At 35.5% G+C, this 23,691-nt stretch overlaps 1 protein-coding gene across 1 annotated transcript in view; it reads left to right on the top strand.

Moving 5' to 3' along the window:
- Positions 1-19,386, top strand: part of GTF2A1 (general transcription factor IIA subunit 1) — a 40,935-nt gene extending 21,549 nt beyond the window's left edge. Inside the window, exons 5-9 of the mRNA XM_090271266.1 lie at positions 597-672; positions 1,117-1,250; positions 3,636-3,956; positions 4,418-4,507; positions 16,305-19,386. Of these exons, the coding sequence (XP_090127392.1) occupies positions 597-672; positions 1,117-1,250; positions 3,636-3,956; positions 4,418-4,507; positions 16,305-16,412 (729 nt within the window). The 3' untranslated portion in view covers positions 16,413-19,386. The remainder of the gene's footprint in view (positions 1-596; positions 673-1,116; positions 1,251-3,635; positions 3,957-4,417; positions 4,508-16,304) is intronic.
- Positions 19,387-23,691: the final 4,305 nt, after the last annotated feature.

Below are 23,691 nucleotides of genomic sequence, written 5' to 3'. Positions count from 1 at the left end.
AATTAAAGTTTGTGAGTTTTTGAAGATTTTAAAGTTTTTTAATGAATAAAACTATTAATATGTTTTATCTAGATACATTGCCAATGCCGTCACCCAATGGCATGTTAGAATTGCCAGCCATACTCCAAAACAGTCTTCTGATACAAATTTTTTATAGAGACCTGTTGATTCTAGTATAAGTTAAAAAATTAAAATGTCTAAAATAACTACACTTTTGCCACAACTATGTTAATTTAGAATAAGGTTTTTGGAGCAAAGAATCAGAGTAGAAAAGGAAATAAGGAAATGGAAATTTCATGTATTGTATAGCATTATTAGTGTGGGTGAGATTTTTTTTTTTTTTAGAGCACATTTTCCAGGGAAAAACAAACCAATTATAATATTCAACTTAATTGCTTGAAATAATTACGTAGGACATTTATGCTAGGTGGTCTTATTGTACTATTTTATAAAATGGAATTTAGTCTTATTGTTAGAACTTTTCATTTTAGTACATGCTAGATGATGAACTTCAAATACTGTTAAAATATGCCAGAGATAAACTGAGACCCTGTTATGCATATGGATGGTTTTGATTTTTCCCTCCGTTTTTCCAGAGTGCTGCTGCAACAGCTGCTACCTTGGCACTCCCTGCAGGTGTGACTCCTGTTCAACAGATATTAACAAATTCAGGTAATTAGAAAGAATGGAACCATTATATATGTATAAAATTGTACCAGACTGGACTATGGTGCTTTGGTTCAAGATATTAATGAACTTTATACTTCCATTTTTAAAAAAATATTTTAAAATTAATAGCCCCTGATCTGACATATTGGTTGATTATGATTCCTAACATGTTAGCAAAGATAATGTAAGCTTTTAATTAACTCTCATAAACTGTTGTTAGAACTTTGTTGGAAAAGAACTTTGTAAGAATGATAAATAAGGAAATGTATTTGAACATGGATGGATGTCAGAGAAGTTAAGGATTATAGTTACTGTGTATGGATGACTGCCCTTAAAACTTGTAGACTTTGGGTAATTCCTTTGCTGGTTAGACATTCACTGTGCATTCATTTGTTTGAGATGGTAACTGCTAAAATGATAACTTGGAATACATACTTTCTGCTTTAGGCCAGCTTCTTCAAGTGGTCAGAGCAGCAAATGGTGCTCAGTATATCTTTCAGCCTCAGCAGTCAGTGGTTCTGCAACAACAGGTTATACCGCAAATGCAGCCTGGGGGAGTGCAGGCTCCTGTTATACAGCAGGTAAAAGACCCGTTCTAAGTTTTTGTATAACTCACAGCTGAATTTATATTCAATATGTTTAAGACTAAGTTGGTGTTATCTCTACTTACCACTCTCCATCCAGCCTCCTAAGCTAGTTATTCAGCATTCATTCAGTAGGCATTTACTCTGTGGCTGTGTATCAAGATTTCTGCAAGGGACTGGAGGTTGAGAAGTGAGCAAGGCAGGCATGAAACTAGTTTCATGATACTTACGCTGTTTTCTGGAAGGACCTGTATGGAGTCCTTCCTTTCCTTTTCAAAACTCCAATATCCGAAGTATCAGGAAATCCTACCAATTCTTAATAGCTCCTTTTTTTTCAGGCTGAAGTTCTAATATATTTATAGTTCCTTAATGTTTGAAACTAGTTTTGTCAGACTTTTTTTTTTTTACAATTAAAAAGAATTATTTTATTTATTTATTTATTTCCTCTTTTATTTTTTGGTTTTTCAATTACAGTTGTCGCATTTTTCCCCCATTGCTCTCCCCCACCCCGCCCACCGCTTCTCCCACAATCGTATCCCTCCCCGTTGTCCATGTCCATGGGTCATTTATACACGTTCCTTGACTAAACCCTTCCCTTCCTTATCCCCCTTCTCTCCCTAACCCCTCCTGCCTCCCCCCTGTTGACTGCTATTCTGCTCCTTGTCCTATTTTAGTTCATTTGTTTATGTTGTTCTTTAGTTTCCTGACTTTTGTTAGTTCTTTAGTTCATGCTCTCATAATTACTCACTAAAAATACTGTATTATCCTCAGTCAATTTCTCTGCCTCTAATATTGTGCCCTCCTAACCCGGCCTTACTACTTTATAGTTATTGTTCTAAAAAAAAAATCTTAAAATCTTCCCATTGCCTATTGGGAAAAGTCCAAACTCCTCAGCATGGTTTATAAGAATTTATTTATTTTTTTTGATCTTGTGTTTTGATATCCTGGGGTTTAATTTTTGCCACACTTCCAGTTGTTTACTGCTTCAGCTGCTGTTAACAAATACCTGCTTATGTGCCTGGTGTTACTGTGAGGACAAAGATAAAAGAGAGATGGTTATTATCTTGAGGAATTTAGGTACTTTAAGAAAGAGACAATAAACACTTAATGTTAATATAATAGTACCACGATAGAGGTCAGATCAGAGGAGCAGCATTAATCCAGAGTATTTATAACTTTCCAAATTTTGTCTTGCTGTTACTTCTGGATTTCACTTGATGTTATTCTTCTATTTAGAAAGCCGCCTTTGGCCTTCCTTCTAGCAGTGCCCTTTACTCCCACCAAAGAAACCAAACAAAAAAGCCTGGCTAATCTCCCAAAGCACAAATAGAATCCAAGTATTATCTACTAGGAAGGCTTCTCAGACCATGCCTTGTTCCCCAAGCTGAATTTAGTAATCTGTCCTATGTTCTCATAACACCATTATCATATTTCTATTACATCTTCTCTCTTTTTGAGTTACTTTTTGTCTATTATACCATCTATCTGTAAAATTAAGGGAAATACGCATTATGTTTGCATTCCTTGAACTTAATGAGAAGTAATTGCCATTCAGTGCTTTTTATTTATGAACATAGTTATAAATGTGTTCATTATAACATATAATTAATATTTGTTAATATGTTTTTTTAAAGTTGTGGTTTACTTTAGAATCCTAGAATGCAGGTGTTGGAAGGAACTTTAGAAATCATCTGATCTGGTGGCTCTCAGCTGTGGTTGGATGATTAGAATCATCTGGGGAGCTTTAAACAAGGTGAAAAGATTTCATCTTACCCCAGTTAAATCAGAATATTAGGAGTAGAGCCTATGTATCAATATTTTTTAAGCTACCAGGTGGTTATCATTTGTAGCCAGGATTGAAAGCCATTGATCCTACTCTTAACAGTGAGGTGACCAAAGCCAAGAGAGGTTAAACAGCTTGCTTCTGCTATATCTATATGTGTGATGTTATATTAACACTACAGCTCAGAAGTGTGGATTTTCAGTGCAGTGTTCTTCATAGGGAGACAGTGTGGCATAATAAGAGCAGAAGTAGAAAGCCTAGGTTCAGATTTTGCCCTTTGGTGACTACAAGTTTAGAAAGCTACTAAACCTTTCCTTACATTAAGAAAATAAGCTACTAACTTGTATAACTCCTGGCCTCAATATGGCATATACATAGCAAATGCTTGACAAGTGGAGCAGTTATCTTTAGAAAAGGAGATTTAGTGGATCAGTACACTAGTTAAACCTTTCTTTGTGCTTTGGTAGTTTTAACTTGTATGAGATGGCTGCTTTTTGGTGTTTCTTCAGCATTTGGGCCTATTTCTGTGTACCAGTAATGAAACTGAGCTACTTGATCCTTTTAACTAGTTTCTACTATTTGGTTTTCTTTTGCTTTAGGTCCTGGCTCCTCTTCCTGGAGGGATTTCACCACAGACAGGTGTCATTATCCAGCCTCAGCAAATCTTATTTACAGGAAATAAGACGCAAGTTATACCTACAACAGTGGCAGCACCGACACCAGCACAAGCGCAGATGACTGCAGCTGGCCAGCAGCAAGCGCAGGCCCAGCCCGCTCAGCAGCAGGCTCCACTGGTGTTACAGGTGGATGGAACTGGGGACACGTCCTCTGAAGAAGATGAAGATGAAGAAGAAGATTATGATGATGATGAGGAGGAAGACAAAGAAAAAGATGGAGCTGAAGATGGGCAGGTAGAAGAGGTCAGTTTCTGGTTTAAAAAAAAAAACTTGAAAAGAGAAGCTATTCAATCATTTCTTCTTTTCCTTGGTGGTACATAAAGCCATTATACCATTAAATGCTCACATTTTCAAACCTAAGAAAGAAGATCCACGTCAGACATCTTCAACAGTTATTATAGAGAATTATCTTCCCGTGCTCTTCTGAAAGAATAAAGGAAATAAAATTAAACATCATTTCAGACTTAGAGGATATAGCTTAACTACTTTAATTGATGTATTTAATTTCTTCCTGGAATTTCAGTAACATTGACTAAGTCAGTGCAGCCAGTTAGCAGTTTGTGATATACATATATGCATCATCAGGCCCTTGGTTCTCAAAGAGCATCAAAATCATTATGTTTATTTTCATCAAATATTAGAAGGACCCCTTTCTAATAGTGCATAAAGTATAAAAAAAATAAACTCCCCCTTTTTATTTGTAGGAGCCCCTAAATAGTGAAGATGATGTGAGTGATGAGGAAGGACAGGAACTCTTCGATACAGAAAATGTTGTTGTATGCCAATATGATAAGGTAAGGATTATATCATAGATTCCTGACATTTTTTTTTTCTCTTGTAACTTCCCTAAAACATCCTTTCTGCCTTGTTCAAATATTTGGGCAGCTGATTGATGCCTTTTTAAAATTTAATCTTTATTGTATTTTTTTTCCATAACCATTTAGTCGTCTTATTCTTCTGTCCCCCCAGCAATCACCACAGTTGTCGATACCCATGAGTCTTTTTTCCTTTTTGTTCAATCCCTCCACCTCCTAACATCCCCCACCCACTAGCTGTCATCTGCTCTCCATCTATGAGTCTGTCCTCATTTTCCTTATTCAGCTTGTTCATGAGAGTCCACATATGAGTGACATCATGGTATTTGTCTTTCTCTGACTGGCTTATTTCACTCAGCATTATGTTCTCCAGGTCCCTCCATACTGTCACAAAGGGTAAAATTTTCTTCTTTCTTATGGTCGAGTAGTATTCCATTGCGTAAGTGTCCCATAGTTGTTTTATCCACTCATCTACTGATGGACATTTGGGCTGCTTCCGTATCTTGGTGATTGTAAATATGCTGTAATGTATTTAGGAGTGCTTATGTTCTTTCGAATTAGTGTTTTGGGTTCCTTGGGATATATTCCCAGGAGTGGGATCGCTGGGTCAAAAGGGAGATCCATTTTTAATTTTTTGAGCTATCTCCATACTGCTTTCCACAGTGGCTGCACCAGTCTTCATCCCCACCAGCAATGCAAAAGTGTTCCGCTTTCTCCACATCCTCGCCAGGTGTGCAGTGATATCTCATTGTGGCTGGCTTTAATGTGCATTTCTCTGATGATCAGTGACTATGTTAAGCATTTTTTCATATTCTATTGGCCATCTGTATGTCTCCTTTGGAGAAGTGTCTATTTAGTATAAACTGTGAATGAAAATATTGTTATTTAGAGTTTAGTAGATTATTTTAATAGAATGAGAAATTAATTTGTGTAGCTTTACATTTTAAAAGTTAGTTATTAATGAAATTGGAAGGTGTTATGTCCTGACTTGTTAACAAAGTAAACAACCACTTTTGAGTTGTCCTTTAACTTCAGTGATAACTCGGTGCTATAATAGTGTTTCGTTTAGCCTCAATTACCTCAAAACCAAAAGGGTTTAATTGAATCTCTGCAACCTTTTTTTTTTATTACTAAGGAGAGAACTAGGGCAGTAAATAAGACTAATAACTAACAGATACATTTTTATTGGAAGTTATTCGAAAAATTATTTAGCTCTGTTGTAGTTTGGTATCATTAAGGAATTTTTACACTAAGTTCTATGAGAATTAGCTCTTGAATCCTTTTTTCTTATTAATTCTTAAAAAGGGTGCTACTTTCCAAGTATTTTTGTTATAGTTATTGGCATTGTTGAGATTTTTGTTATTTATTGAAATATTTAATTTAAAATGTTTTCTAATTTCTATTATAATTAAATTTATAATAAACCTACAAATTATATTGCATTTATAATTTAATTTTAGCAGAGGTCTTTACCAAATACTGAAAACTCATAACAAAAGTAATTGGGTTGTGGTTTCAGTCCCCAGTTGGGGCGGGTGCGAGAGGCAACCAATCGATGATTCTCTCTCATACTGATGTTTCTCTTTCTCTCTTTCTCCTTTCCTCCCCATCTCTCTCAAAATAAATTAATTCTTTTAAAAAAGCAATTGGGTTTTCTTTGTAAGTTCTACTCATTCAGTAAACAAATATTTATTAACTGCCTAAATGTGCCATGCACTGGAACAGTTGTCATGATCATACAAAGTTTATGCCCTAAATGAATCTCCTTCATTAAATTTGAGTTGCTTTTTTAGGAATGAATGTTATCAATAACGATGCTTATTGCAAACAATTTTATAGGGAAAATGTCAAGACAATGGATCTTGTCATTTCCTAAAGAAAAGGTAAAGTCAGGCCACTTACATATTAGTGAAATTACAGGATAAACTCATTGAGGTCATTGATTCAGAGTTAACAGAACATTCACTTTTGTAGATTATGACTTCTGAGTGAGTGTTTTTAACACCCTATACCAGACTTATAGTAAATGTAATTTCTTGTTACATTCATGTAGAGAAAAATATTTAGGTTAAAACAGGAGATAACAATAAACTTTTATTGTCAGGATGTTTCAGGGGAACCTCTTGGAACCAAATTATCCAGAACACAATTTCACAATAACAAGATGTCATATTTTTCAGTGAAGGGAGGACATTTACCGTAGCCTGACTGAAGACTATGCTTCTTAGTATTTTCATATTATAAGAAGATGCATGTATTCTTTTTTATTTTATTTTTTAAGTATATTTTATTATGTTGTTACAGTAGTCCCAATTTTTTTCCCCTTTGATCCCCTCTGCCTAGTACCCCCCTTCCCCCAGTAATACCGCCACCCTTAGTTCATGTCCATGGATCGTGCATATAAGTTCTTTGGCTTCACCCTTTCCTATGTTATTCTTAACATCCCCCTGTCTATTTTGTACCAACCGATTATGCTTCTTAATCCCCACACCATTTCCCCATTTCTCCCTCTTCCCCCTCCCAGCTGATAACCCTCCAAATGATTCCCATACCTATGATTCTGTTCCTGTTCTGGTTTGCTTGTTGGATTTTGTTTTTATTTTTAGATTCAATTGTTGATAGTTGTGAGTTTGTTGTCATTTTAGTGTTAATAGTTTTGATGTTCTTTTTCTTAAGTAAGTCCCTTTAATATTTCATGTAACAATGGCTTGGTGATAATGAATTCTTTTAGCTTTACCTGTCTGAGAAGCACGTCATCTGCCCTTCCATTCTAAATGATAGCTTTGCTGGATAGAGTCATCTTGGTTGTAGGTCCTTGCTTTTCATCACTTTGAATACTTCTTGCCTGCAAAGTTTCTTTTGAGAAATCAGCTGATAATCTTATAGGCATCCCTTTGTAGGTAGCTGTCTGTTTTTCTCTTGCTGCTTTTAAGATTCTTTATCTTTAACTTTTGGCATTGTAATTATGATGTGTCTTGGTGTGGTCCTCTTTGGGTCTAGCTTGTTTGGGACTCTCTTTGCTTCCTGCAGTTGTATGCCTGTTTTCTTCACCAACTTTGGGAAGTTTTCCTTCATTATGTTTTCACATAAGCTTTCAATTTCTTGCTCTTCTTCTTCTCCTTCTGGCACCCCTATGATTTGGATGTTGGCTCGTTTACAGTTGTCCCAGAGGTTCCTAATCCTCTCCTCATTTTTTTCAATTCTTGTTTCCTTATTCTGTACTAGTTGACTGTTTTTTTCTTCCTCGTGTTCCAAATCATTGATTTGAACCCTGGTTTCCTTCCCTTCACCATTGGTTTTGTGTGGATTTTCCTTCGTTTCATTTAGCACAGACTTCACTTCTTCCCTTATGTGTTTGCCATACTCTAGCATATCTGTCAAGCCTGTGAGCATCTTTATCACCAGTGTTTTGAACTGTGTGTCTCTTAGGTTGGCTATCTCCCTGTCACTTAGTTCTCTCACTAAAACCTTGATCTCTTCCCCCTTTTGGGCCATACTTCTCTGTGTTTGTTTGCCTCTGTGTCTTAGGTAGAGCTGTCGCTCCTGTTACATTGTAAGGAGTGGAACCTTAGGTATTCATCAGTACAGGGCGACCTGTTTCTCCACGTTGTGGTGCTGTATGAGGGGGAGGGGTCTGAGAGGGAACAATGCTGCTTGCTCAGCACTCACCCCTTTTCCAGGCAGTTCTCCCACTTTTGTATGGGACTGGTGCCTCTCTAGCTGTTGTCCTGGCTATCATTCCCAGAGTGGGTGGGTCTGAAGACGTTCTAGGACCGCTGAGAGACTGGCAGTTTCTTCCTCTGCCCCAACCCCCACTGGTTTGCACAGTCAGAAGCAGTGAGGCTTGATTTTCCCTGGTGCTGGGACCGTGAGCTCTGTGGTCTGGTCAGGAGCTGGGAATGCTCCGCAGGTGTCCCCTCCCCACTTTTTGAAGCGCGTGACTGTGCTTTCTGTCGGCCTGCCGCTGCCGCCACTGCCACCACCACACCACATCCTTCCGCTTGGGCTCCGCCCCTCCTACCTGTCTTGATGAGTATTTCTTCTTTATATCATTGTTTGTTGTACTTCCACGCAGCTTGATTTTCTGGAACTTCTGGTTGTCTCTAGTTTTGAGGTAGTTGTACTCCTTCTTAGTTGTGGAAGGAGATGCAGTGTGTCTGCTTAGCCCTCCATCTTGGCTGGAAGTTTCTATTCTCTTTTGGTACAAATTATACACATAATATTTTAAATGTTAAAATTGGTTATTTTAATGTTTCAGACTAAGAACTTGAAAATAGCTTTAAATAGTGTGTTGAATGATAATTTTAAAGTTTGCAGAGATCTAATTTTTAGAATTCAATGGGTTCTGGAGATCAAGTTGTTGGGGGTTTTATTTTATTTTTTTAAGTCAATGGCAAAGAATGGTGGTGGTGTTCTGTGACTGGTTAAAATGGGATTGGGTATGTTTTGAGCCAACTTGATTTGTAGGAGTTTATTTTTGAAGCCTAGACTTTAGAATTTCAGTAGTGAGTCAATATTAGAAGTGATCATAGAAAGAATAATGAGTTTTGTGTTGCTGATCAAATCATAATCTAGTTCAACCTAATAATGAGGCAGAATTCTCCTGTAGGGTAGACAAGTGCTGATGGCATCAGGTGTTGAGGCTTCAGCCTTATATATGGTTAATTTTATTTAATACGTTTGTCATTTGGAGATTTAAGAGGCCTTTTTCATACATTCAGGATATTCCTTCATGAAGGGCTTAGGGCCAGTAATAATCATTTTTCAAGTTGTATTTTGTGATTTTATTCAAATAAAAATTTTACTATTAATTACCCAATAGGCCTACATACTGAATATATGGACCATTGTTTGGTGCATGATATTTTTCTACATTTGCATTTTTGTAAGTTGTCTTGCAGCAGAATGCAGTCAATTTTTGTACTTATCTGTGGAATTCCTTTTTTATCTCTACTTACCATTTTTTTGTTTATATATACCATTGTCTTTCAGGTTGCATCCCCTCAGTTCATGCTGTAAATAAATTTGTGTACCTATTTTTAGGAGTTAATACTTGCTCTACAGGGTGCCAAACAAGAAAAGAGGTATTTTCATACCACAATTTCATACGACAGATACTTAGTGTCTGTGATGTCCCAGGGCACTGTTCTAGGAGCTTGAGATACACTAGGGAACAAACAGAATAACCCCTGGCATTGGAAAGCTTACTCTAGTTGAGGAAGATAGATGCTGAAACAGTAATAATTAGTATAGCTTATGAAAGAGTTGTCACAGATCAGAATAACATAATTTACAATTCTTTGGAAACATGCCCCCCACCCCCCATTTTTAATCAATTTAGCAGACACTGAACAACAATTAGCCAAAAATATGCCATGGAGAATGTTTGCACTGGGAGGTTAGACTAGAATTTTAGGAATAGGACCTCAGAAATTATCTGTACATAGTAAGCTTTCTTTTTATTTTTCTTTTAACAATTTATTTATTTACTTTTAAACATTGTTATGTAAGAGATACATTGATCGGTTGCGTCTTGCACAGCCCCCAACTGGTGACCTGGCCCGCAATCCAGGCATGTGCCCTGACTGGGAATTGAACTGGTAATGTTTTGGTTCTCAGGCCAATACTCAATCCACTGAGCCACACCAGCCAGGGCTAGAAATAGAAACAGTCAAACAGAGGTGATTGGTTAGAATTGTGCTGCTGCCTTTTTTTTTTTTTAAGGAGAATAACTTAATTACATCTCATTGATCACAGTTTAATCACATAGCCACCCCTACCAGTAAGGGAGGCTACAAAATATAATCTTTTATTTACTTATTTATTTATATTTAATTGTTCTATTACAGTTGTCCCATTCTCCCTCATTGCTTTCCCCTCTCCCCCCTTCTCCCCACAGTCAATCCCAGCCCTGTTGTTCATGTCCATGGGTCATTTATACCAGCCTTTTCCCCTTCTTTACGCCCTTCTCCCCCTCCCCACTGGTCACTGTCAGTCTGTCCCTTGTTTCTATGCCTCTGGTTCTGTTCTGCTCATTTGTTTTGAGAACTGTGCTTCTTATATCAATGTTTATAAGATAATTGAAAGGAAAGGAAGGGTGAAGGCATGAAAATCAAGTTATTATAATAAATCAGATGACAGGTGGCTATTATGTGGTAACTAGAAGATTATTCTTGACCTTGGAGGAAACAGTTGCCAGGTGTCCTGAAGACAACTAAAGTAGAATTGGAAATAAAGTAAATAGCAGTTTAAAATATAAATATTTAGTATGAATATTAATACCATAAGGCAATAGTATTAGAAGGGTCAGCAATGTGGAAGTTGTTATTACTTATGAGGAAGAAGAAGGGAATGGTTGTAAATATGATGCCAATATCGAAGAAAGATAGTGTCCTAATGGTCAGTAAATAAGAGGAATGAAGAAAAGCCTAAAGTTTCATAAGTGGTGTAGACATAAAAGGAGTTATTAGAGCAAAGGCAAAACTAATCTAGAAGCATCAGGGAGAATAAAGGGTATTCCTGTTTTAACTGTTTGCCAGTATAATATTTTTTGTAGAAAAATGAACACATGTACATGTGTAAACCTGGTAGATATTATTAAAGCAGAAAAATTTTAATTGCTTTAATAAACACAAGTGCTAAGGGTTGTAAAAAATACTATAGACTTATTAATTTTTAAATCCACTTAGTGGGTGAATGGTTTGTTTGCTGTTGGTCAAATTAAACTTTATTAAAAATCCAATTTGTCTGACCACAGTGGTATGAAACTAGAAATCAGTTACAGGAAGAAAACTGGAAAATTCACAAGTATTTGGAGATTAAAGATCATGCTACTGAACAGCCAATGGGTCAGTGGAGAAATCTGAAGAGAAATTAAAAATACCTTAATACAAATGAAAATGGAAACACAACATACTAAAACTTACAGATGCAGCAAAAGCAGTTTTAAGAGAGAAGTTTATGAAGATAAATGCCTACGTTAAGAAATAAGGAAGATCTCAAACAACCTAACTTTACATCTCTGGGAACAAACTAGAAGAGGAACAAAGCCCAAAGTTAGTAGGAGGAAGGAAATGATAAAGATCAGAGCAGAAATAAATGAAATGGAGATTAAAAGACAATAGAAAAGATTAATAAAACTAAGAGCTTGTTCTTTGAAAAGATAACTTGATTAACCTTTCACTGGATTCACCAAGAAAAGAAGAATCAAATAAAATCAGAAATGTGATGTTACACAAATACAAAGGATCATAAGCAACTAACACAAACAGTTTTATGCCAACATATTGGACAACCTAGAAGAAATGGATTAAATTTCTAAAACATAAAACCTTTGGAAACTGAACCACGAGGAAGTAGAAAATCTGAACACACTGATGGTATCCCTAAGGACAAAAGTCCAGGTTCAGGCAGCTTTACTGGTGAATTCTAAACATCCAAAGAAGAATTAATACCGATTTTTCTCAACATCTTCCAAAAAATAGAATAGAAGGGAATACTTCAAAACGTATTTTACCAAAACCAAACAAGGATGCCACAGGAAAAGAAAGTTACATGCTAAACCCTTTGGTGAACACAGATGCAAAAATTCTTAATAAAATATTGGCAAACTGAATTTAATAATGCACTAAGAGGACCATAGACCATGGCCAAGTGGGATTTATTCCAGGGATGCAAGGATGGTTCAGTATCCTCAAATAAATCAAAGTAATACAACGCATTAACAAAATGAAGGATAAAAGTCATATGATCATCTCAATGAATGCAGATAAAGCATTTCACAAAATTCAGTCCCTTTATGATAAAAACTCTCAAGAAAATGGGTATAGTGGTACTTCAACATAAGAAGAACACACAATACAAGTCCATAGCTGAAAGCTTTCCTGTTAAGATGAGGAACAAGACAAAGGTGCCTACTCTCACCACTTTCATTCAACATAACATTGCAAGCCCTAGTCAGAGCAATTGGTCAAGAAAAATAAAAGTTAATCAAATTGGAAAGGAAGAAATAAAACTATCACTATTTGCAGGTGACATGATATATATAGAAAACCGTAAAGAATCCACCCAAAACTGTTAGAACTATGAAATTTAGTAAAGTTGCAGAATACAAAAATCAAAATACAAAAATCTATTGCATTTGTATACATTAATAATGAACTGTTATGAAGAGGAATTAAGAAAATCCTATTTACAATTGCATCAAAAAGAATAAAATACACAGGAATAAATTTAACCAAGGAGGTGAAAGATGTGTACACCAAAAACTATAAAGATATTGATGAAAGAAATTGAAGAAGACACAAGTAAACGGAAGATACTTTGTGCTTATGTATTGGGTGAATTAATATTGTTAAAATGTCCATACTATTCAGTGAAGGCTCTATCAAAATCCCAATTACATTTTTCACTTGTATAGAACAAACAAATCTAGAATTTGTATGAACCACAAAACCCTTCAGCCAAGCGATCTTGAGAAAGGACAACAAAGCTGCATTCATCATGCTCCCTAATTTTTAAATCATGTTGTAACAGCTATAGTAATCAAAACTGTATGGTATTGCCATAAAAACAGACACATAGATAGATGGAACAGAAAAAACAGCCCAGAAATAAACCCATGCATATGTGTTAGGACAAAAGAGCCAAGAATACACAATGGGTAAAGGACAGTTTTTTTCAATAAATGGTATTGGGAAAACTGGACCACTGTTACACCATGTGTAAACATCAACTTAAAATGAATGCAAGACTTTGTTAAGGCCCGAGACTGTAAAACTCCTAGGACAACACATAGGTGGTAAGCTCTTTCGGGTCTTTTTTTTTTTTTGACACCAAAAGCAAACAAATGCAAGAATAATCCAGTTGAGACTATTTCAAACTAAAAAGCTTCTGCACAGCAAAGAAAACCATCCACAAAGTGAAAAGGTAACCTACCAAATGGAGGAAATATTTGCAAACTGTATATCTGATAAGGATTAATATCCAAAATATATAAAGGACTCATGCAATTTAATAGTAAAAAATACAGTCTGATTTTTAAAATGGACAGAAGATCTGAATAGACAGACTTCTAAAGAAGATAAAATACAAATGACCAGTCTGTACACAAACAGGTATTCAACATGACTAATCATCAGGAAAATATAAATCAACCACAGAGAGCATTACTTCATTACTTGTTAGAATAGCTATTATCAAAATGACAAGAAGTTACAGGTGTTGGAAAGGCTGTGAAGAAAAGGGAACTCTTGTGCACTGTTGGTGGGACTGTGAACTGGTACAGCCACTATGGTAAACAGTATGGAGATTCCTCAAAAAATTAAAAATAGAGCTACCATATAATCCCACAATTCCATTTATGGGTATTTATTCAAAGGAAATGAAACACTAACTAGAAAAGCTATGTGACCCCATATTAATGTCAGCATTATTTATCATAGCCAAGACATGGAAACAACCTAAGTGTCCATCGATGGATGAATGGATAAAGAAATAGTGATATATATTATGTGGAATATTATTCAGCCATAAAAAAGAATGTAATCTTGCCATTTGTGACAACATGGATGGACCTTGAGGGCATCATACTAATTGAAGTAAGTCAGAGAAAGACAAAATACCATTGATCTCATTAACATACCAACGATATGTTAGTATTTTAATAGGACAGATATGGAACAAATAGTCCAAAACCCCAAATATACTCAGCAATCTTGAGAGAGAAGAACAAAGTTGGAGGTTCACAATATCTGATATCAAACTGTACTACAAGGCCACTGTAATTAAAAGAGCCTGGTACTGGCATAAGAACAGGTATATAACTGGAACAGAACAGAGAGCTCAGAAGTAAACCCATGCCTCTATTGTCAGTCAATATTTGACAGAGAAGGCAAGACATACAATGGGGTAAAGACATCTCTTCAATAAATGGTATTGTTAAAATGGAGCAGTCACAAAAAAATGAAGCTAGACCACCAACTTACACAATACACAAGAATAACTCAAACTGGATAAAAGACTTAAATGTAAGTTGTGAAACCATAAAAATCATGGAAGAAAATATAGGCATTAAAATGTCTGACGTCTCTCAGAACAGTATTTTTGCTGATATGTCTCCTAGGGCAAGAGAAAAAAAGGAGAAAATAAACAAATAGAATGGCCTCAAACTAAAAAGCTTCTGCACAGCAAAAGAAACCATCAACAAAAGGAAAAGGAAACCCACTACATGAACTTACACAACTCAACACCAGGAAGACAAACAATCCAATTAAAAAACAGGCAAAGGTCTTGAATAGACACTTCTCCAAAGAGGACAATACATTTGCCAAAAGACATGAAAAAAATTTCAACATCACTAATCATCAGAGAGTTGCAAATTAAAACTACATTGAGATATGTTGCTTCATACCTGCCAAAATGGCTATCATCAATACATCAACAAACAACAGCTCAGTTGTTTGGAGTATCATCCTGTGCACCAAAAGGTTGCTGGTTCACTTCCCGGTCAGGGCACATACCTAGGTTCAATACCTGGTCAGGGGCGGTCATGTACGGAGGCAACTGATCGAAGTTTCTCTCTCTCCCTCCCTGCTTGCTCTCTCCCTCCATCCCTTCCCCTACCTCTCTCTAAAATCAGTAAACATATTCTTGGGTGAGGATTAATATATATATATATTGCAGGCGAGGATGTGGAGAAAAGGGAACCCTAGTGCACTGTTTGTAGGAATGCAGACTGGCATAGCCACTGTGGAAAACAGTATGGAGTTTCCTCAAAAAATTAAGAAATGGAACTACATTTTGACCCAGTGATTCCACTTCTAAGAATATATTGTAAGAATTGTGAAACATCAATTTGAAAGAATACAGTATTCCCTCACTTATCGCAGGTATTACATTCTAGACTCCGACCCCCCCCCCCGCCCCCACGATAGGTGAAAATCCGCGAAGTAGGAACCTTACATTTACTTTAGCATTTATATATATTTTAAGGCTTTATAAACCCTTCCCACACACTTATAAACTGTTTCCAGTCCCTTATTAACCTTTCTCACTCCCTTATTAACCTTTTCCATAGTTTTATAAACACTAATGTTCTTAACGTATTCTACATTCTTAAACCTACGTAACTTTAACAACATACGTATACAGTATCGCAAAATCCCACGATATAGCGAAAAATCCACGATAAATAATTAAATATAATATTTTTAAAAATCCTGTGATACAGTGAGGCCGCGATAAGTGAACTACGATATAGAGAGGGACTATTGTATATGCATTGTTATGTTTATAGTAGCGTTATTTACAATAGCCAAGATCTAGAAATAGCCCAGATGCCCATCAGTAGATGAGTGAATAAAAAAGCTATGGGACATTTACACAATGGAATACTATGCAGCTATGAAAAAGAAGGAAATCTTACCTTTTGGGACAATGTTGATGGAACAGAATGACAGCTGTCAGATGGTGTGGAAGAGGAAAGTTCTGGATGAAAGAAGGTGAAGGGATTAGCTGAAGAACATATATGTATTACTCATGAACACAGACAACAGTGCAGTGATGGCCAGAGGGAATGGGGAGCAGGTGCTGGGAGGAGGGGGCAAAGTGGGATAAGTGGGGACATCTACAATAGTGTCAACAATAAAAATAAAAAAGAAACCAATTTGCAAAGGCACAAATGTACAACACAAACTTTTGTTGCCGTGTGGATGGGTTTCTTGTTTCCTTTGTGTCTTTTGATGGTATCTCTTACATTCTTTTTTTGTTTATTTAGATACACAGAAGTAAAAACAAATGGAAATTTCATCTAAAGGATGGCATTATGAATCTTAATGGAAGAGATTATATATTTTCCAAAGCCATTGGAGATGCAGAATGGTGAAAAGTTGGTTCTTTTCTTTTATACATAAAACAAAAGAAACTTTTAAAAAATTTAAAGTGAACAGTTTGAAACTTGGGACATACTCCAACCAAAACTTCTGCATGTCAGAAAAAGTGCAGTAGAAGCAAAGCTACTGGAACAAAGAGACCTTGACAACCTAGACACTACTTCTAACTGGCAAGCCATGGAACTGTAGCACCTGGGTTTGTTGGGGAGGGGGGTTTGGGATTTTGTGTAGGAGAACCATAATTGTCAATTTTAAATACAGGTACCTGCCACTGGTAATGCGCATGTAAAGCTTTGTCTATATTCCTTCCTTCAACTTGGGTTTAATCAGAAAGTACTTGTTAGAATGAACTAAAGAAATTTCCCTTTTGATAGATTGAAATGAAACTGCTTATTGTATGTGGTTCTATTTGGTAAAAATTGCGTGTGACCTTTTTACAAAAAGGGTAAGAATTGTGGTGTTGAATTTTAATTCACTTGTGCAAGGAAACAATTAAGACCTCTCATAATAGGTCTTAAATATTTTTACTTGCTATTCTCCCTAAGTAAAATATACCTCTTTCTTACCCACTTTATGAAACATCTATTTAAGAGTTAAGGGAAGTAATCAGTGGTCACAGTTTGGAAACAGAATTTGACCCAGGAATGGATGTTTATTTTAATTTAGGTTTTCATAGTCATTAAACTTGGGTCTTGTCTGAGTTGAGCAGAATTAAAATGACACCTTCAGTTTCCAAACAGAAAATTTGTAATTGTTTCTTTTAGTCTCATACTTTTAAAGAGAATCCCCAAAGTGACTTGTTAGAAGTATGGTTGTATTTCACAAAGGTACCATCTAGCTGAAGTTATATACACATGAATAAGTAGATTTTTTCTTGTTGGGTTGATGTGTATGCTTATATATGTGTTTAGTCTTTAAGCTAAACAAATACTATGATAACATTCTGTGCATTGGCTGAAGCGTTGGGCAGGTGGTGAGGACCTGGATTTTTATTAAACAATTTAGTAATTATAAAAGTTTCTTGTGTTTACTAGTAAACAATTTTAAATCTCTTATTTTAATTGAAAAAATTTTTAAAAATGCAACTTTGTAATCTGAGAGGCAATTTTGGGGTTCGAGTGGGTGGGCCACTAAGTATATATTTACCTCTTTCATTTGGTGGCCCTTGCAGGCCATTGATAGTGTAGACGTGGGCTCCAGTTTGCACATCGAGAAGAAAGCATATTAATTTGACTTATATTAAAAATAATAGAAACTTAATATGTATATTAAGAATGCATAGCTCTATTCTCTAAGGGGCTCTAAAATACAATATGGAAGTTCTGTGTTCAGTGTGAACTAGGTGCCTGGGAGAACTATAGGGACACTTGTCTTCACTTTTGTGTTTTTACAGCAAATTCTTTTCATGGTTTATCTTGACAAAATTCACATGTGTTTAAGTTACTTTTGTATATTGATTTTTTTAAGTCTTCCATTTTTGTCTTCCTTTTATTTGTTTTTGTGTTTCCAGAAGTAACATTGAAACACTTTAAAGTACATTGCAAAGGAAAACTGTGAGCTTATTATATATTGTTTTTTTTTTCCTAACACAAATCTTTAAATTTCTCAAAAAGGCTAGATTTTTTTTTTTTTTCCTCCTTTTGCCTACTTCCCACCACACATACCAACTTGGTCCCTTTAACTTATGTTTTGAACTTTGGTGTAAATGGTGGTTTCTAGTATGCTAGCAGCTGGGTTTAATTTAGATGCCATAACTGGTAATACGGTTTTTATTTTTTATGTTAATTTAGTTTTTTTAAGGGGAGATTCATTTATTTACTCCTCTCAAAGCACACACACATTTTTAAATCGAGACTGGGAGAAGCGAAGGGAGGGGATGAAATCACGAAGTCCTGTTGTTCGGTTGTCTTTCAGTATAGTTGACAGGTTTGTATTTACCAAATGAAGAGGCCATGACCTGAACTACCTATAAAAGTTTAGCAGTGCTGCAGTGTTCCTTGAAACCTTTGGCTGTCTATATCTAGTAGTTCTTATGCTACTGAACCTTGTATTATTATCATATATTCAGCTTATGATTGGGCCCTCTATGTAGACAAACATTTGTATTCATAGAGTTGTATACGGCCTGTTTTTATAATGTTATTTTCAAACGTGAAAAACCACTGCTTTCAGAGTGAGTCACTAGCGTCATTTTGAAGCAGGAAATAATTATTTGTATTTGCACCTGTGTATTGCATATTAATTATGGCATACTTGGCAAATGCTTTTCTTTTACCTGTGAATATTCTGAAAGCCAGTCCAAATAACACTGCATACCAAATTGTGCTCTTATATATTACTGCATTTGTGTTCCTTTTTAATCAAATAGCATGTTTTAGTTTTATTATGGTGGCTTGCTATAAGAATGCCACGTGCTTTTATTGTACTTGAATTTTTAATCATGCTTTTAACATATTTAACAAACCATTTCTTTAGAGTCTGTAAACATGTCATTCCTTTGAAAAGGCAGGGATTCCCACTTCAGAATTTTAAAATTAAAATGGTTATTCAAAGAGGGAGAATAGTTCAGACTTGGTTTTATGAAAATAGGTGAAGGTTTCAGAAGAGGATTTGTTTAGATTTGCACAGATGGTGATGGCACCTTTTATTAAAAAGAAAGTTAACGTTAATCAGCAGTGCTAAGGAAAATTTACACAGAATTACTTGATATGTCAAGTGTGGAAATGTGTGCCTTTCAGTATATTTACTCTTTTTTTGGTGGTCATTGGGATAATCAGACCATATGAATGCCTGAGAGCACATTTAATTTCTGTGGAGAGCCACACTTGGCTAAAACAACTCTAATGTGCAATTCGAATTGTTCCTAGAGTAAATTGTCTGTTATATGAGGGGGATCTTTATATTGGGCTTTTATATTTTTTAACTGTTCACATTTCTTTTTGTTAATTAAATGCCATCATAATATCACATTTGTATTGTTGCCTATCTTAAAATCTAAGCCACCTTGATGTTTTTCTTCTATGAATACATCAAGATTTGAGCAGTGTGTATAGTGATTAAAATGTGTTTTTGAAGAGCATATTCTAATAGATTCTGGTTTTAGACATCAAGAACATAAAAATATAATAGCTTTTGTATAAAGATTTTCCTTTGCTCTAGTACAAATCAAGGATTTGGTTTTCTTCTTTTTGCTTTTTATGGAGGAATAAAAAGGGTTGTCTCACCTAAGAGTAATTTTTTATTATCTTATAGCAATAATGTCATCATTCTTTTCCAGAAGGTAAATATGCCTTGTGCAGGAAAACAGACATAATTTTCTCAATTTTCTTCCACTTAGAAAATTCCTGTTTTTTCAGATTATTTCACCTTGAACTTTTTTGAGATTTTGTGCAATGTAATACTTTATTGTTCCATCTTTCTGCATTTTCATTTTATTTCATTTGTTTGTCTTCCACCTGTCTATCTGAATCAGCTATTTCAGATTATGAATTCATTGGTTAAAAAAGTTACTTTAAATATTTCCTCATGTGTTTGTGTTTTAAAAGTTTTGCATTTTAATCTATTATGCTATGGAAATTATTTTGAAGTTTATATTCCCCTTTTAAGCCTTAGTCTAAATTTGTCATTTTTTATGGTCTAAGAAAGAACACACCAAACTTAGTATTTTTGCTTATTTTGAGGAACAAGAAACTTTTTCCTTCTTTTTTAAGGGAAGAACTCATTTACTTAGTAACTACTATTAGTAAGTTACTATTTACGTAGTAAGTAACTCAGTTAAGGTTCCTTAAATTGGTCCAGTATGCGCCAGGGCTACAATTTGGGGGTGGGACTAATCCTTTTTTGCTGTTCTGAGCTACTATTGTCAACTGCTGTTGTACATACTGTTATGTGTAAGGGCGTAAATATATTTATTATGTTTGTATAATTCATTCTGTACAATTGCAGATCAAGATTGCTCTTCTGTGATATACGGGATATTATGTTTTAAAGACCATCTTGGAATACAATTAGAGAACTTAGTATTTTGATGTACTAAGACCTATTTTAAGTTTAATATTTTACCTTTGCAAAAACTTTAATTAAAGATGTTATTTAAAAAAAGTAATGTTGCTTGCTTTGCTTACTAGTGTATAACATTGTTGTATAGATAACTAAATAAAATACAGCTTAGAAAGGAAAATGCTTTATATTCTTAATGAGAATAAATTCAATCTATCAAAAAAGAAAGGTATTATTATACTCTATACCTTTAAAATTAAGTAGGGTGGAATACCAGTCTGAATTATTGAACCATGTTAGGAATTCTTAACAGCTTTAAAAAAATAGTTATTTCCCAGGCACACAGGAATTTAAATTGGGCTAAATTCACAACAACAAAGTATAACTAAAATTGATGTAATTAACATATTGTAGTATTTCGACTCCAAAGAACAGATTTACTTAGGTTAAATTATTTGAGAACATACTTGTTTTTTAATTTCTTTGTTTAGCTAAATCTTTTTAGTTCAGTTTGTAAATAATTGCAAATAGGAAAATCGGATTTATGAGGTCTATATTACATATTGAATGTATTTTGTGTTATTTTTGAAGGTATTAAATAGCAAGTATTTTAATTTTATAGTTAAGTGAAATATTAAGAAGCTTGCCTTTTTGTAATTTTTTATCCTGTTACAGACTACTTTATCTAGGAAACATGCAAATTTTAACCATTAAAACAATCATAATAAAGATATTTTATTGCCAGAAAAACCTTGTCATTTTGCAGTTTAATACAGGCTCCTATGTTGTCAGTCTTAACCTTCTTGGCCTCAGTTTTTGTATCTGTACTGTATATGTATATGGTTTTGAGGGTTAATTGAGGTAAGACAAGTAGAGCTCTTAGAATGGTTTTTGGTACACTTAAGCACTCACATCACAATTAAGTTATTAATTTCATAATTGCATAATTCAAAATGACTAGCGGAGCTGAAAAAGTTTTAAATAGTCAAAAATAGCAAAGGAGAATGTGATCTGATGAAGAAGAGGCAGTGAAAGATTTGGTTACAACCAAACAAACCAAGCCTTGGAGGTTAAGTTAGAAAAGCAGTTCGTCTGGCTGTAGCAGGACGGGAGAGGGAGAGTGCAACACAGTGAGAAGCCTCCACGCTTTTTTCCCCCTGGAGTAAGTATTTCCTGCGTTACATCTGAAATAGGTTGAATTTTCCCAAAGCTAAAACTGTAGAGTTAGAACATTTTAATGATTACATGATTTTCCCAAATATCAGTGGATTGTGCCCCATTTGTTTATGGAGAAAAGCACAGATATTGAAATATTGTTATTCAAAGACATTGAAGCCGTGGTTACCTCACTCTGTGCTGACCTGAATCCTCGTGATTGTTGGCAGTCCTTTTCCTTCTGGAAGCAATTGGCCTGTGTCAACCCTCCTACTCGCTAGCCAAGGAGGAAAAGGCAAATATATAAGTAGTTGCTTACCTTTGTTTGTTTTGAAATACAGTTTTTCTTAGTTTAAGAGGAAATTGAACAACTCCCTCTTTCAGCTCCCTCTGTGTCTCCCATGGGCCAGGAATTGGGGTTCTGTTGAGGACCCAGAGACCGATAAGAGTCACTGCCTTTAAAAAGCAGTTAGTGTCCACGAGTCTTTCTTTCCTTTTTCTTTCTTTCTTTTTGCTTAATCCCTACATCCTTCTCATCCAGCCCACAATCTCCTCCCTTGACAGCTGTTAAATATATATACAGTAGTCCCTCTCTATATCGCGGTTCACTTATTGCGGCCTCACTGTATCGTGGGATTTTTTTTAAATATTATATTTATTTATCACGGATTTTTTGCTATTATTGCGGGATTTTGTGGTACTCTATACATATGATGTTACAGTTACGTAGGTTTAAGAGTAGAATATGTTTAAGAACATAAGTAGTGTTTATAAAAGTGTGGAAAAGGTTAATAAGTGACCCGTCCCGCAGGTCGAGCAACGAGGACCCTAGAGGGGGAGCGAGGATGAAGAAGGGACAAGAGACACAAGAAGAGGAGACAAGACAGTGGTCTGATCAAGTCTCATTTATTCTTAGTCAAAACAGCATTCTTATAGCTCAGGAGAAGAGGAATTTTTCATTCGGGGGGAACGCAGCTGCAGCTTGGGCGTTATCTGGTAGATATGAGTTAAACTGCAGAACAGCAATCCCAGGAACAGAAAGAGGGTCGTTGCCCTAGTAAGGAGTAAACAACTATTATGGGATGGTGAGGCCATGCCAAGCAGAACTTTAGGATGTCAGTAAGACTTCAGCTGAGGAACTTTTTAGTTCCCCACAAATAAGGGAGTGGGAAAGGTTAATAAGGGATTGGGAATGGCTTATAAGTGTGTGGGAAGGGTTTATAAAGCCTTAAAATATATATAAATACTAAAATAAATACAAGGTTCCTAGTGCATGGATTTTCACCTATCGCCGGGGGTGGGGGGGTTGTCTAGAACGTAATACCGACGATAAGTGGGGGAATATTATGTATATATATATATAGGGAGAGGGTGCAGTCAGGTTGGATTGTCTTGAGTTCTAATCCCAGTGAGGATTGGATTAATAACAGTGTGAGTTTGGGTATGTTACCAAACCTGACTACCTCATAGGATTGTTGTGAAGATAATGAGATAATGCATAAGTTGCATTTGGCAAATCCTTGGTAACTGCTTAATAAATTCACTTTAGTTAGGAATCATGGTCACAGAAAAGATCTTTGATTTGCCAGGTTACTTACACTGAGTTTTCCCTCTTCCTATCTAAATAGCAATGGGTTCATAGCCTGTGATGATGCGTCTGTAAATTGAAGTGAGGCACCAGGAGACTTAATACTAGCAATTATAGAGAGCACTGAGTTTGTCAGTGGAATTAGAAAATTCGAGAAGCTTAATTGTAGTTGTGGCCTTCACATTGGAAATGAATTTTGTGTTCTTGAATCAAGAATGTTCTGAATCTTTACTGCAGACTTCATCTTTCTGAAGGTTGTTGAGTTGAAATAATACTAGTTACCTCCTGAGCACTTCTGGAATACCCCACTTCCTTAAACAGGATGTGACGGAAATGGAATTCATTTCTTTTCTTATTTCCCCATTTCCAAAGCTTACATATCTGTGACTACTGTTCTCCCAGTCACAGATTTGAAGCTTAGTGTCATCTGCACCTGTTGCTTCCCTAATCTTTCCACAGTCCTGGTCACGTGCTTCATTACCAGGTGCTCAAGACAAAGTCCAGGAGTCATCCCTGATTTTCGTTCTTTT

Source organism: Furipterus horrens, unplaced genomic scaffold (genome assembly GCF_987537825.1).
Source record: "Furipterus horrens unplaced genomic scaffold, mFurHor1.1.pri manual_scaffold_3, whole genome shotgun sequence".
Classification (NCBI taxonomy): Eukaryota; Metazoa; Chordata; class Mammalia; order Chiroptera; family Furipteridae; genus Furipterus; species Furipterus horrens.
The sequence above is the reverse complement of the archived record's forward strand: the minus strand, read 5'-3'. Positions and strand labels throughout refer to the sequence as shown.